At 59.0% G+C, this 14,254-nt stretch overlaps 1 protein-coding gene and 1 long non-coding RNA gene across 3 annotated transcripts; one reads left to right on the top strand and one right to left on the bottom strand.

Annotated features, from left to right (window-relative positions):
* Positions 1 to 645: 645 nt before the first annotated feature.
* On the bottom strand, positions 646 to 12,241 carry TNFAIP8L1 (TNF alpha induced protein 8 like 1). Of its 2 annotated transcripts, none has more exons than XM_064175340.1 (2): positions 12,019 to 12,241; positions 646 to 2,773 (listed from the first exon to the last, which is right to left on the bottom strand). In XM_064175340.1, the coding sequence occupies exon 2, from the start codon at positions 2,769 to 2,771 to the stop codon at positions 2,211 to 2,213; it is 561 nt and encodes a 186-aa protein (XP_064031410.1). In that variant the 5' UTR covers positions 2,772 to 2,773; positions 12,019 to 12,241; the 3' UTR covers positions 646 to 2,210. The 2 variants fall into 2 exon arrangements, with proteins under 2 accessions (XP_064031410.1, XP_064031411.1); XM_064175341.1 differs by lacking the exon at positions 12,019 to 12,241 and adding an exon at positions 7,986 to 8,329.
* On the top strand, positions 4,366 to 8,020 carry LOC135192313 (uncharacterized). Its single transcript, XR_010308962.1, has 3 exons — positions 4,366 to 4,558; positions 5,447 to 5,550; positions 7,936 to 8,020. It is a non-coding gene; the product is annotated as an uncharacterized LOC135192313 (long non-coding RNA).
* Positions 12,242 to 14,254: the final 2,013 nt, after the last annotated feature.

Here is a 14,254-nt window from a genome sequence, read left to right as displayed (position 1 = left end):
CCCCTGCAGTGCTGTGTCCAGTTCTGGGCTCCTCCATTGCAGAGAGATGTTGAGGTGCTGGAAGGTGTTTGGAGAAGGGCAGCAAGGCTGGGGAGGGGCCTGGAGCAGAGCCCTGTGAGGAGAGGCTGAGGGAGCTGGGGGGGTGCAGGCTGCAGCAGAGGAGGCTCAGGGCAGAGCTGATTGCTGCCTGCAGCTGCCTGCAGGGAGGCTGTAGCCAGGTGGGGTTGGGCTCTGCTGCCAGGCAGCCAGGGCCAGAAGAAGGGGACCCAGGCTGAAGCTGTGGCAGGGCAGGTTGAGGCTGGATGTGAGGAGGAAGTTCCTGGCAGAGAGAGTGATTGGCACTGGAATGGGCTGCCCAGGGAGATGGTGGAGTCTGTGTGCCTGGAGGTGTTGCAGCCAAGCCTGGCTGGGGCACTTAGTGCCATGGTCTGGTGCCTGGGCAGGGCTGGGGGCTGGGTTGGGCTGTTTGAGCTTGGAGCTCTCTTCCAACCTGCTTGATTCTATGATTCTGTGGCTGATTCTCTACAGAGTGAAAAGCTCAGGTCACAGAGAGCCATCCCAGCCTGAAAGGCAAACCCAAGCGCCTCCAACACTCATTTTGTCACTATCTGTGTCCTCTGTCCCCACCACAGGGAGCACCCAAGCCAAAGAGGTGAGTTTTATTTAAATAACTCATCAGGGCTACACAGTTTGCTACAAAATGACAACCACAACTCAGTCGAGGACACAAAAAACCTACAAGGTCCTAGGGAGAGCTTTGGACAACCACCAAGGAAGGCGCTGGAGCCAGCACAGTGGTACCATCTTGGGTGGCTGGTGGGGTGGGCTTGGCTGAAAGGGTGTACCTGGGATGCAGGGATGGAGCAGCTCCTTCCAGCTCCCTCCCAGCCCTGAGGGACAGCTGCTTGCCCAGGTGAGGTGGCAGCCTCCTGGTGTCAAGGATCAGTCTTTTAGGAGACCAAAGTTCAGGCTAGCCAGCGAGGTGCAGAAGCACCTTCCTACCCTGGGCAACAGGAGCCTGGACCATGATTTGCTCTCACCACATCACAGAGCTGCTGAGTGGCAAGCACAGAGCTCCACAACCCTCCAGTAACTGCTTCTCACAGCCATTCACCCAAGCATCTGCCCACCTGCTCAGAGACACCTCATAGGTGCCCCACACCACAAGTCTTTGGTTTGGGTTTCCCCCAGGAGGGTTATGGTGGAGTTCAAGGTGAGGAGTCCTCTTCCTTGGACTCTGAGTTAAGAGCACTTGGTGAGCAAAGGGAATCAAACTGTACAGCAGGAGCCCAGGATCACCTGGACAGGACTCAGCTCAACACAGGGGAGGGGTTTGCAGACCCTGAGCAAGGGTTAGACAAAGTCAGAGGATCAGAGAATTGGTTGGGTTGGAAAAGACCTCTGAGGTCATTGAGTCCAACCATCCCCATCGAGTCCAACCATCATCATTGAGTCCAACCATCATTATTGAGTCCAACCACCATTATCAAGTCCAACCATCATCATTGGGTCCAACCATCATGCTTGAGTCCAACCATCATTATCAAGTCCAACCATCCCCATCGAGTCCAACCATCGTTATCAAGTCCAACCATCATCGTTGGGTCCAACTATCATGCTTGAGTCCAACCATCATTATCGAGTCCAACCATCATTGTTGGGTCCAACCATCATGCTTGAGTCCAACCATCATTATCAAGTCCAACCATCCTCATTGAGTCCAACCATCATTATCAAGTCCAACCATCATCGTTGGGTCCAACCATCATTGTTGGGTCCAACCATCATTGTTGGGTCCAACCAGCATGCTCGAGTCCAACCATCATCGTTGGGTCCAACCATCATGCTCGAGTCCAACCATCATTATCAAGTCCAACCATCCCCATTGAGTCCAACCATCATCACTGAGTCCAACCACCATTACCAAATCCAACCATCATCATTGGGTCCAACCATCATCGTTGGGTCCAACCATCATGCTCAAGTCCCGCTATCAAGACCCTTTGATCCAGCCCAGAAAACACCTCTGAGCTCATCAAGTCCAGAGATCATCAAGAAGCAGCTGAGTCTTTTGTAGGAAGGAGCAGAGAAGGAGTCACCACCGCAGAGGAGAGGCCACGGAGCCTGCCTGCCGGCGGCCCAAACAGGCGACCTGCCTTCAGCCCGGCGGCAGGCGGAGCCCAGCAGCTGCCGCCAGCCACCCGCCAGCTTCAGATGTTGTCCTCCTCCAGCATCTTGTTGACGCCTTCGCAGATCCTCTTGAGGTGGGTGCGGTAGGGCTCGGCGGGGCCGTAGAGCGCCGAGAGGAACTCGTAGTCGGCGAAGTGGTTGAAGACGTGGTTGATGCGCGAGTGCGACTTGGCCGTCAGGTGCCCGTTGACAGCCTGGTGCAGGAGGTCCCTGCACTCCGTCAGCACCCCCGACATGACCCTGCGGTCGAAGGTGAAGTCTATCTGGTGGAAGCTGACTGCCATCATGGCCAAGGTGTGCACCTTCTTGCGGAAGCGCTCCAGCACCAGCAGCTCCTCGGGGCTGAACTGCTCGTTGCGGTAGAGCACGCCCAGCTTCATGACGATCTTGATGAGGTTCTTGATGATCTTCTGGGCCTCCTTGCGGTTGTGGGTGAACTCCTTGGTGACTCGGTAGAGCTCGTCCAAGATCTCGCTGCTGGTGTCGTCGATGAAGACGTTGGCTATGGTCTTGGTAGCCATCTTGCTCAAGAGCTTCTTCTGGGCCTGCAAGGCCAAGCTCTTGGTGCTGAAGGTGTCCATCTCTGCAGGGAGAAGAAGCACGAGTGGAGGTCAGCTGGTGTGTCCCAGCTTAATCCCCAGCCCTCCTCATCCCTTCTTGGGAGGGGAGGGAGCAGCTTCAGGCAACGCAAAAGGAGCAGCTCCATGCAATGGCACAGGAGCAGCTCTGGGCTATGGCAAGAGGAGCAGCTCCATGCAATGGCAAGAGGAACAGCTCCATGCAATGGCAAGAGGAGCAGCTGCAGGCTATGGCAAGAGGAGCAGCTGCAGGCAATGCAAAAGGAGCAGCTGCATGCAATGGCAAGAGGAGCAGCTGCATGCAATGGCAAGAGGAGCAGCTCTGGGCTATGGCAAGAGGAGCAGCTCTGGGCTATGGCAAGAGGAGCAGCTGCAGGCAATGGCAAGAGGAGCAGCTTCATGCAATGGCAAGAGGAACAGCTCCATGCAATGGCAAGAGGAGCAGCTCTGGGCTATGGCAAGAGGAGCAGCTGCAGGCAATGGCAAGAGGAGCAGCTGCAGGCAATGGCAAGAGGAGCAGCTGCAGGCAATGCAAAAGGAGCAGCTGCATGCAATGGCAAGAGGAGCAGCTGCATGCAATGGCAAGAGGAGCAGCTCTGGGCTATGGCAAGAGGAGCAGCTCTGGGCTATGGCAAGAGGAGCAGCTGCAGGCAATGGCAAGAGGAGCAGCTCTGGGCTATGGCAAGAGGAGCAGCTCTGGGCTATGGCAAGAGGAGCAGCTGCAGGCAATGGCAAGAGGAGCAGCTCTGGGCTATGGCAAGAGGAGCAGCTCCATGCAATGGCAAGAGGAACAGCTCCATGCAATGGCAAGAGGAGCAGCTGCAGGCTATGGCAAGAGGAGCAGCTGCAGGCAATGCAAAAGGAGCAGCTGCATGCAATGGCAAGAGGAGCAGCTGCATGCAATGGCAAGAGGAGCAGCTCTGGGCTATGGCAAGAGGAGCAGCTCTGGGCTATGGCAAGAGGAGCAGCTGCAGGCAATGGCAAGAGGAGCAGCTTCATGCAATGGCAAGAGGAACAGCTCCATGCAATGGCAAGAGGAGCAGCTCTGGGCTATGGCAAGAGGAGCAGCTGCAGGCAATGGCAAGAGGAGCAGCTGCAGGCAATGCAAAAGGAGCAGCTCCATGCAATGACAAGAGGAGCAGCTCTGGGCTATGGCAAGAGGAGCAGCTCTGGGCTATGGCAAGAGGAGCAGCTGCAGGCTATGGCAAGAGGAGCAGCTCTGGGCTATGGCAAGAGGAGCAGCTCCAGACAACACCAAGACCCAGAGAAGCTCCTGGGTGCCAGGCCAGGTGAGGGCTGAACTCCTAACCCAGGTTTATTGCAGGGTGGGTTTCAGGGTGTTCAGCCTTCCTTCCCCCACACTGTGAGTTGAAGCTACAACACAGGAGGCAACCCCGAAGGTGGCCAAGGTCTCCCTACCTGAGCACCGCCTCTGCCTCTCCATCCGTCTCCCTCCTGCGCCCGCTGCCACCCTCCTCCCAGAGCAGAACTCTTGCCCCATCGTTTGAACACTTCTTTTCTTCCTTCAAACCTGACTCACTTCCTGCAGGGTGAGCTGGGGACAGCCCAGGTGACGGCTGAGTCACCCACAGCAACCAGCACAGCCACGTGTTGCCGCGCAGCTCCCCGAGGCCGCGGTGGCGCAGCCGCTTTGCAGCACTCAGGAGGTGTGGTGGAGGCTTTCTGCCCCCTGTTTCCCACCCCATCACACCCATGGCAGAGCTCAGGCTCGTTCTGCCACTGGCACAGATTCCTCTGCAGCCAGCACGGTGAGCACAGCCAGCATGGAGGTGAGTCATTTGGTGAGGAGCTAAAGGGCGCAGGTCATGAGGATGGAGCACTGAGAGGGCATCTGAGCAATGCTCAGCAGGAGCTAAAGGGGCTGTGGGGGGCAAGAAGATGGGGCTGGGATCTTGTCAGTGGTGCCCAGAGACAGGATGATAGGCAGTGGGCACAAACTGGCACCCAGGAGGTTGCATCTGAGCAGGACGAGAGACTTGTTCAGTGTGAGGGCGCTGGAGGTCTGCAGCAGGCTGCACAGAGAGGCTGTGGAGTCTCCTTCTCTGCAGAGCTTCCAAACCCCCCCCGAACATTGTGCTCCTGGGCAGGCTGCTGTGGGTGCCCTGCTGGGGCAGGGGGGTTGGACTGGATGATTTCCAGAGGTCCCTTCCAATCTCTACCATTCTGTGACTCTATGAAGCCAGAAACCTCACCCACAGCCCAACTCGCTGCACCCTGGTGGGGCTGAACTGACCATCTCTGGGGTTGTTTCTTCTGGAGAGGCAGAGGCTGAGGGGAGACCTCATTGCTATCTACAGCTCCCTGAAAGGAGCTTGCAGCGAGGTGAGGGTTGGGCTCTTCTCCCTAGGATCAAGTGATAGGAGAGGAAATGGCCTCAAGTTGCACCAGGGGAGATTTAAGTTGGAGATGAGGACAAATCACTGCAAGAGTGGCCAGGCACTGGCACAGGCTACCCAGGGAGGTGGTGAAGAGTGGTCAGGCACTGGCACAAGCTGCCCAGGAGAGGTGGTGAAGTCCCCATCCCTGTAAGTGTCCAAGAAACATTTGGCCATGGCTCTTGGGGCAGTGGTTTAGTGGCCGTGGTGGGGGTTGGTTTGCTGGATGGACTCAATGGTCTCAGAGGGCTTTTCCAACCCGAACAATTCTGTGATTTCCAGCGGGTGACAGCATTAAGAAAACCACCACGGGTGACTAAACCAGCCCCAACCCTGAAGATGCAGCTTGGCCAGGAAAAAATCAGAGAGCTACAAATCACAGGCGGGTGAGAACAGCAGGCTCAGAGCCGGCTCCCGCGCCGGGATGGATGGATGGGCAGAGCTGGGGCTGGCTTATGCAAGAAGGCAGCACGTGGCACGGTCAGCACGGCAGAGCAGAGCAGGGAAGGGTTGGGATCATGCTATAAATACATCGCCAGGGAGGGTGAGGAAGGAGCTATTTCAGCTCCAAGGATGCTGCTGGTGTGAGAATGCGAAGGATAAATTGGATCCCTGGATATGGAGAGGGAACTTAGGGCTAATACCACTGCGGAACCGAGCCTGGGTAGCCCCAGGGGTCACCCTTAGCTGAGCTGCCATGCAGTCACAGTCCCCCTCAGGGGATCCTCGAGCCCATTCCCACCAACTTGGAGCACACATTGGGCTCTTGGGAGCAAAGCCTGGAATTCTTGGGGCACCCTGTTGTCACCAAGGCTCTGACCACTGCAGCTGGTTCTGCATGGGTTATGGTGCAGGGGTGATGGTACAAGGGTGATGGTGCACAGATGACAGTGCAAGGGCAATGGTGCAAGGGTGAAGGTGCAAGGATGGTGGGTGCAAGAGCAGTGGTGCAAGGGCAGTGGTGCAGTGGCTCATGGTGCAAGGGTGAGGGTGCAAGGATGGTGGGTGTAAGGCTCATGGTGCAAGAGCAATGGTACAAAGGCAGTGGTGCAGTGGGTCACAGTGCAAGGGTGAAGGTGCAAGGATGCTGGGTGCAAGGATGCTTGGTGCAAGAGCAGTGGTGCAAGGGCAGTGGTGCAGTGGGTCACAGTGCAAGGGTGATGGTGCAAGGGCAATGGTACAAGGGCAGTAGTGCAGTGGGTCATGGTGCAAGGGTGTCAGCGCCAGGGTGATGGCACAAGAGCAACAGTGCACAGGTGATGGTGCAAGAGCACAGGGGTGGCAGTGCAAGCTGACGGTTCAAAGCCAGCAGTGCAGGGGTGATGTTGGAAGAGCAACAGTGGAAGGGTAAGGGTGCACAGGTGATGGTGCAAGCTGAGCCCCAGCATCATCCAAGCACCAGCTCCCTGAGCCCGAGGGCAGCAGAGGCTCTGCCAGGGCGTGAATTAGGTGAGGCGGTAGCAGAGCTGCCGCGCAGCGTTATTTACAGCCCTGGGGAGAAGCAGGGAGGTCTGTGAGTGTTCCCTTGGATGTGGAAACATTGATTTTTGCCAGTGTGAGCTTCGAGCTGAGGCTTAATAAGACAGAAATGCCAAAGCAGAGCCTGCCTCTTGCAGAGCCGGTGGCAGATCCCAGGTGGATCAGGCTCGCTGAACGTCGGCAGCGCTGTGTGTAAGAAGCTGCCAGAACCAAGCCCAGAGAGATGGGCAGAGGGAGAGCTGAGCCTGGAGAGATAGGCAAGATGGGCAGAGGGATGGGTAGGATGGGCAGAGAGAAAGCTGTGCCCAAAAAGATGAACAGTGTGGCAAAGGGAGAGCTAAGACTGGGGAGACAGGCAGGATGGGCAGAGGGAAAGCTGATCCCGGAGGGACAGGCAGGATGGGCAGAGGGAAAGCTGATCCCGGAGGGACAGGCAGGATGGGCAGAGGGAAAGCTGAGCCCGGAGGGACAGGCAGGATGGGCAGAGGGAAAGCCGATCCCGGAGGGACAGGCAGGATGGGCAGAGGGAAAGCTGAGCCCGGAGGGACAGGCAGGATGGGCAGAGGGAAAGCTGAGCCCGGAGGGACAGGCAGGATGGACAGAGGCAAAGCTGAGCCCGGAGGGACAGGCAGGATGGGCAGAGGCAAAGCTGAGCCCGGAGGGATAGGCAGGATGGGCAGAGGCAAAGCTGAGCCTGGAGGGACAGGCAGGATGGACAGAGGCAAAGCTGAGCCCGGAGGGATAGGCAGGATGGGCAGAGGGAAAGCTGAGCCCGGAGGGACAGGCAGGATGGGCAGAGGGAAAGCTGAGCCTGGAGGGATAGGCAGGAGGTAGTGGTGCTGGGATAAATGGGAATTCCCACGCCTGAGCTTTCTGTTGGGCAACTGCAGCCACTCCACCTATGGAGCCCGAAAAAAATAGGAAGCACAGGTTGGTGGGAGCTGCCCCACACCCCCACAGCTCCCAGTTACCAACTGGAGTAACAGCCCAGTCAGTGCTGACAGCGCTGGATAATGCCTATCACGGCTGGAGAGATAAGCATCACTCGTGGAGGGAAACTGAGGCATGCCCCCTCCCTGGAGGTGTTTAAAGCCAGGCTGGGCAGGACCTTGAACAACCTGGTTCTAGTGGAAGGTGTCCCTGGCCCATGGCACAGGCGTTGGAACTGAATGATCTTTAGGGTCCCATCCAACCCCAAACCATTCCACATTTCCACAAAGCAGGAAAAGGAAAGGCTCTTTCCTGACCCCCCCCCCCCCCCCCCCCCAAAACACAACCTGCTCCTTCTCCAGCTCTTCCGTAGGTCACTCAACTGCAAACCCCAAGGAAAGCCAAAGCTCACCTCCTGCCCAGCCCCCGGAGGGGGGGGGGGGGGTTGGTTACCCCAGCAAGCTCCTCACCACGCTCTCGTCCCACCAGCAAGCTGCTGACTCAGCACCAACAAGGCGATTCCAGCGGAACGAGTCCTTTTCCTGCCGGGAAGGGCCCCCACGACCCCATTGTTCACGGAGGGGGCTGCTAAGCGCCGCGCAGGGAGAGGGAAGCTTTGCCCCGACCAGCTAACTGCAGACCGAAATAAACCACCCCATTTCCTTCCTGTCGCTCAACTTTCCAGCCCTGCTCAAACCTTGGGGTTTGGGTTGGGGTTTTTATTTTTTTTCTTTTTTCTTCTTTTTTTTCTTTCTATTTTTTACCCCCCCCCCCCCCCCCCCCCCTTTTCCTTCCCACCCCTCTCTGCTTCTTCTTTTTAACGAAAACGCCCTCCAAAAGCAGCTTCTGCAGCCGAAACCCAGCAGCTGGGCGTTGCCTTCCCCCAGTCCCTCCCTGCTCCGGATGAGCGCCGTGGGGTTGTGGGTCCCAAGGATGACTTTGGGGACAGTCACAGTCCTCTTTTTGTCTCTTTTTCTTTGGTAGTTTTTATAGTCCTAAGTGTTGGCATGTGCGGGGCTCGGCTGAAGGTTGGGACATCTGCAATGTCCTGCCTGAGGTGGGATGGCTGCCATGGGGGGACAGACAACATGCCAGCACCAGGGCATCGGTGAGCATCCCATCCTGCACCCTCACTGTGCACTCTCAGCTCCTCATCCCGTGGAGAACACCCACAAAAACATCTCCCACACCATGGTGCCAGCACCCACGAGCATCCCACACAATGCCACACTATGAAACCTCAGTCCTCATTCCACAGGGAACCCCTCCCCCCCCAAAAAAAACCTCCACGTCTTCCACACCGTGGCTGAGCACAAGCAAGCTCAGAGTCCAGCCCTCTCGTTAAGAAGCAGCAATTAAAGCTCCTGCCTGCAGCGAGGGGAACACGAGACTCTGCTGCCATCCTGCCAGCACCTGGGGCTGGTGGCACTGGCACATGCTGTGGCAGGGGCACTGCCTGAGCACCGCAGCAGCTCGTTTATGGCAGAGAGGCCAAACGCAGCAGTGACTCTGTCCCAGGGCTATTTCTACCAGCCCCAAAGCTCCCTCTCCCCTGACTGTCCCCGTCACCAGCTACCCACCAGCAGCTCCAGGTGCTCGTGTCCCCAGAGCCCCCCTCCAGCTCCCCTGGCAGGGGCTGAATATTTCATGCAGGAAAGAAGGAGAACCTAAATAATTGATGGGGCAGAGCTCGCACGGAGCAAGTGTGCGGCACAAAGGGAGAACTCCACAAGGCTCCAGCTGAAAGCAGGGCCCTCTCCATCTCCTCTTCCTCCTCCTCAGGGTCGAATTAACTTGTCTTGCTACAAGCTTCCTCCCACACAGGAACATCATCTCCCCAGCCAAGCTAAACACTTAATGGTACAGATCTCCCTCATCCTCCTTGCATCCCGTGCACTACTTCCTCCCACTGCTCTGGAAAAGACCCTGCTCTGCACCCCAGCACCCCTCAAATCCTTGGCCAGAGGCCCAGGGAGGGGGTGTGGATGGGTAGGTCCCACCACTCCATTCCCCATCCCCCAGCATCACTTTCCACCAGCCCTGACCCCTATTAATTAATTAAAGCTCAGAGCTCCGGCAGGGCACGGCGATGTAACCAGAGAGCCCAGCCACACTCACCAACCCCTGCCCCACCACCCACGACCCCTCCAGCTTCCAGACCCCAGTTTACCAGCACTGGGGATGCCAGAGGAGGAGGAGGACGATGAAGAAGGCCACCCACTGCCTTCTGCAATAGCCTCGCACGTTGCCATGGGTGCAAACACTACCGAAAGCCACCGGGTCCGGCGTGTGTGTGCCAAGCAGGGTGAGGCCAGAGAGGAAGCCACTGAGTAAACATCTCACCCGGGGAAAAACTCCTTTCTTGGCAAGAGCAGCCAGAAAAAACACAAACCCTCTGTGGCCACCACGGCTTCAGGGAATCACCAACCAGCCTGGAGCAGGGATGCCGCTGGCATCGCCTCAGCTGGGCACCGCAAGGTTGTGTCTTGCTCCACTTGTTCCCTGGTGCTCATGCCAGCAGTGCTTGAGCATGTGCCCACCATCCTTGCCACCAAGGTGGGATATCCCCTATCCCATCATCTCCTCCTCACAGGCCACCAGGATGGGATATCCCCTATCCCATCATCTCCTACTCATAGGCCACCAGGATGGGATATCCCCTATCCCACCATCTCCTCCTCACAGGCCACCAGGATGGGATATCCCCTATCCCACCATCTCCTACTCATAGGTGCCCACCTTGGGGCTGAGAATGTAACCTGGCTGTGGGCACCTGTGGGAAGGAGCAGTAACTCCAGTTAACTCCAACATGTCTGTACAAGGGGGCTCTGGAGGTGCCAACCCCAGAGCGTGGGTGGTGAATCCCGCTGGCGCTTCCCTGTTTGCCAACACGGCGTGGGAATGGGATACTGGCACATGGTGAGGTGCCAACTGTGGGTGCTTTAGTGTAGGGGAGGGATGGGGAGGGGGTGAGATAATCCCTGTGTAATCCCTGATTTGGGATGGGAGAGTTGATCTGGAATCGCCACTCCTGGGATTATTGTATGCTGGGGGGGGGGAGGCAGGTACAGCGTGGAGAGGAGGAGGAGGAAGGATGAAGAGGAGGCTATTTTATGAAGAGGAGGAAGCGAGGGTATTATATGGAGAGGAGGAGGAGGAAGAGAAGGAGGGAGGGGGTTGTTTTGTGGAGAGGAGGAGGAGGAAGGGAAGGAGGGTATTTTACAGGGGGGAGGAGGAGGAAGGGAGACTATTTAATGGAGGGGAGGAGGACAAAGGGGGGAACTCTTTGACAGAGAGGTGAAGGAGGAAGAGGAGAAGGAGGAGGAGGAAGGAGGAGGAGGAAGGGGGGTTATTTTGCAGAGAGAAGGAGGAAGGGGGGGAGGGTATTTTAGAGCATCTGTCTCGCCTTCCATTTCCTCCTTTTCTCTCCCAAGCTGCCATCAAGCTGCTCTCTCCGGCAGCAACTTCCTTTCTCCTTCTCTCGCAGCAGACGGAGGCTCAGGAGACTCATGGGGAAGTGGAAAGCAGAGCCAAGGGGGAAGGAAACGGAGGCCAAAGCCACCGTCCGTCTGTCCGTCTGTCCCTGCGGTGGGGGCCTTGGTACATCACATGCTTCCTGCCCTGGGATCGAGCGAGGACAAAGCTGCTCCGGGAAGGCAAAAAACAAAGCTCCGTGGGATAACTGGGATCCGGTGATGGACCTGGGGTGACCCAAACCCCTCCCTGCGGCGGAGCCGACGGAGCTTCGCCTGGGGACGCTTTGCACCCAACTCTGTAGCTGCAAGCGGGATCCGGCCTGGCCAAAGGGATTTGTCTCTCTGGGAATGGAGGAAGCCCAAAATTCCATCCTTCCCAGCCCGCAGGACGCAGAGCACGGAGAGAGCCATGCACAGAGCCAAGTGCTGCCATGGGGCAGAGCCCTGCCCTCGCACATGGGCTCTGGAGATGTCCCCACGGAGAGGTGCCCTGGTGGCTTCTCCAGGCTCCCGTTAGCCGCCACCCACTGGACCCGGCGGCGTTTTAAACCTCTCTCTGATCTCCCACCGCTCCGGGGGGGATATTCCCCTCTGCCCTCTGTTTGCCCCGCAGCCGAGGTCTCCTAAGAACGGCCCCGGGCTCTGCCCGCCCGGCAGCTCCCCAAACCCTTGGTGTGCCCCAGCCCGGGGCTCGCTGGGGCCAAGCTGCCCCGTGGTGCCCGGTGACACGGTGGGCATAGCAGATGCTCCAGGGAAGGGGTGCCCTGGCGTCCCGGGACAAGAACCTGCTCCCCACTGCCGGCCCCAGAGTGGGAAAGCGCAAACCGAGACGGTACCGAGCGCCCCCGCCCCCACGGACGGGGAGAGCCGGGAGGTACCGTGAGGATCGAAAGGGTACCGTGAGAACCGAGAGGTGCCCGATCCCGGCAGCGCTACACCGGCGGGCAGCGGAGCCCGGCCGGCCCTTACCTGAGGGTAAGGCTGTCCTCGGGGGACAGCGGCGCCGGGACCGGGGCTACTCCGCTACCCGCGGCGGGACGAGGCGGGACGGGGCGGAGCAGGGCCGGACGGGGGCGGTTCGCTTCCCCAGGCTCCTCTCCGTGCCCCCGGAGCCGGTGCCCGGCGGGTCCGGGGCTCCCGCCCGCGGCTGCTGCCAAGTCCCAAGCGGGGCTGGGAGAGGCGGCGGGGGCGGGGCCCACGGGAAGCACCAGCCAATGGCGGAGCGGGGCTTGCTACGAAGCAGCCAATAGGAATGCAAGGAGTGCCCGGGGGCGGGAGTGGGAGGGTTCCGCTTAAGGCGGGGCGGAGCCGGGAGCGTGGGGCGGGCACGGAGGGGCCCGCGGGTACGCGGGGCTGGGGGCGACGGGGCCTGGGTGGGCGATAGAGACATGGGCTGGTCATAGAGACATGAGTGGGTGATGGGACCTGGGTGGGTGATGGGGACTTACACGGGTGACACAGTCCCAGGTGGGTGATGGGGGTCTGGGTGGGTGGTGGGGTCCTGGATGAGTGATAAGGACCCGAGTGGGTGATGAAGACCTGAGTACCCGCATGGGTGACGTAATTCCAGGTGGGTGATGGGGACCTGGGTGGGTGATGAAATCCTGGATGAGTGACAGAGACCTGAGTGGGTGATGAGGACTTGGGTAGGTGACGGGGACTCACGTGGGTGATGGGGATCCATGTGAGTGATGTAATCCCGGGTGGGTGATGGGGTCTCACGTGAGCGACAGAGCCCCAGATGCATGACACAGTCCCAGGTGGATGATGAAGGCCTGGATGAATCCTCTCTCCCTGCCTGTGGGGGGCCCTTGGGGTTGTGACACCCGCGGGAAGAAGGGAACAGTGTGGGAGGAGTCCACAGGATGCCTGCTCAGGTGGCAGCACCCCCTCACTGGGTCCATTCCTGCTCTGCTTTCACCCTTCACTGGGAGCAGTGTGCTGGGAGGGGGTAGTGATGCTGGTGGCTCCTGCATGGGGGACTCTGGGAGAGGGCCCCTAAAGCCCCCACGCAGCCCCAGTCCACCCACTGCCACCAGTAAAAACTGGGGACAGGCATCTCCTCCACTTGGCTGGGGGAGTGTGGGGCCTGGCATGGTCGGTGGTGGGCAGTGGCAGCCCCCATGGCAGGCATAGAGCCAGTTTCTCACCAGGACATCGTGGGGAGTCCCTTCTGCTGGGCAACCCAGACCCCACTGGCAGCCCCATGGAGGAGTTTTTGGGCTGGGTGAAGCCACTGGGGGTGGTCACCATCAGCTTGTCCTTGTGCTGGGGTCCCCACTACTAGCCCCATGGTCCTGCTGGAGTTTGCACCCCCATTCCAAGCTCCCCAGCACTGGGATCGTTGCAGTATCCTCCTCCTGCTGCCTCACCCCGCGGCGGCTCAGGATCCTGACTCCAAACGGTGACACTAAAGAGATGAAAAGTGAGGTTTAGAGCGGATTAAAGCCTGGATTAACAGCAGCCTTCACTCGAATCTCGGCCTCATGCAGCGGCTGCGAACTGAACCTCAGCCCCTGCCAGTCAACCCCAGCCCCCTCCAGCCCTGCTGTTCCCCCCTCCCCCACAGCAGTGCCCCACATCACCCATCCCGAGCCCCCCCCCACTCCTGCTGTCCCCGAGGGTTTGCTCCCAGCCTCACGTTGTGCCCGAGCAGCCGGAGCAGCTGCTCCCACACTCCTGAGCAGTTGTGGCACCAGCGTTGCCTGGCAGGAGTCCTCCTCCTGAGCTCCTCTGCTCCCGGTGCCACTCGCAGCCGCGGGCAACGCGGGACTAGGAGAGATGGGGGAGGTGACAGATGGGGGAGGGCGGTGAATGGAGCTGGGGAAGCACCAGCAGAACCTGGTGGCTTCTTGCTCACAGGGCTGGCTTCTGCCCAGCATCGTGTCCCCATTGCTGCCTCATCCCCCATTCCCATGCCCTGTCCCTCACCCCTGTTGTTTCCCTGTCCCATGTCCACATTACTGCCCCATCCTGTGCCCATTGCCACTCTGTCCCATCTCTCTGTTGCTGCCCCATCACTCAGCCCAGCCTGGTGCTAACCCTGCCCAGATCATTGCTGGTGGTACTGTGGAGGGTGATGGGCTGGGTTGGACATGTGGGGGGCACCCTGCTCACCCCAGTACACCCCCAGTGTACCCAGTATGCAGATGCCAACTCCCTGCTGCCCTGTCTGGGAGCATCTCAGAGACTGAGCATTGCTCAG

The sequence above is a fragment of the Pogoniulus pusillus genome, chromosome 41 (assembly GCF_015220805.1).
Source record: "Pogoniulus pusillus isolate bPogPus1 chromosome 41, bPogPus1.pri, whole genome shotgun sequence".
Classification (NCBI taxonomy): domain Eukaryota; kingdom Metazoa; phylum Chordata; class Aves; order Piciformes; family Lybiidae; genus Pogoniulus; species Pogoniulus pusillus.
This window is presented reverse-complemented; position numbering and strand designations above follow the sequence as displayed.

Coding starts and splice junctions, on each gene's coding strand:
- TNFAIP8L1 (XM_064175340.1), bottom strand. CDS start 2,771: ATGGACACCTTCAGCACCAAGAGCTTGGCCTTGCAGGCCCAGAAGAAG.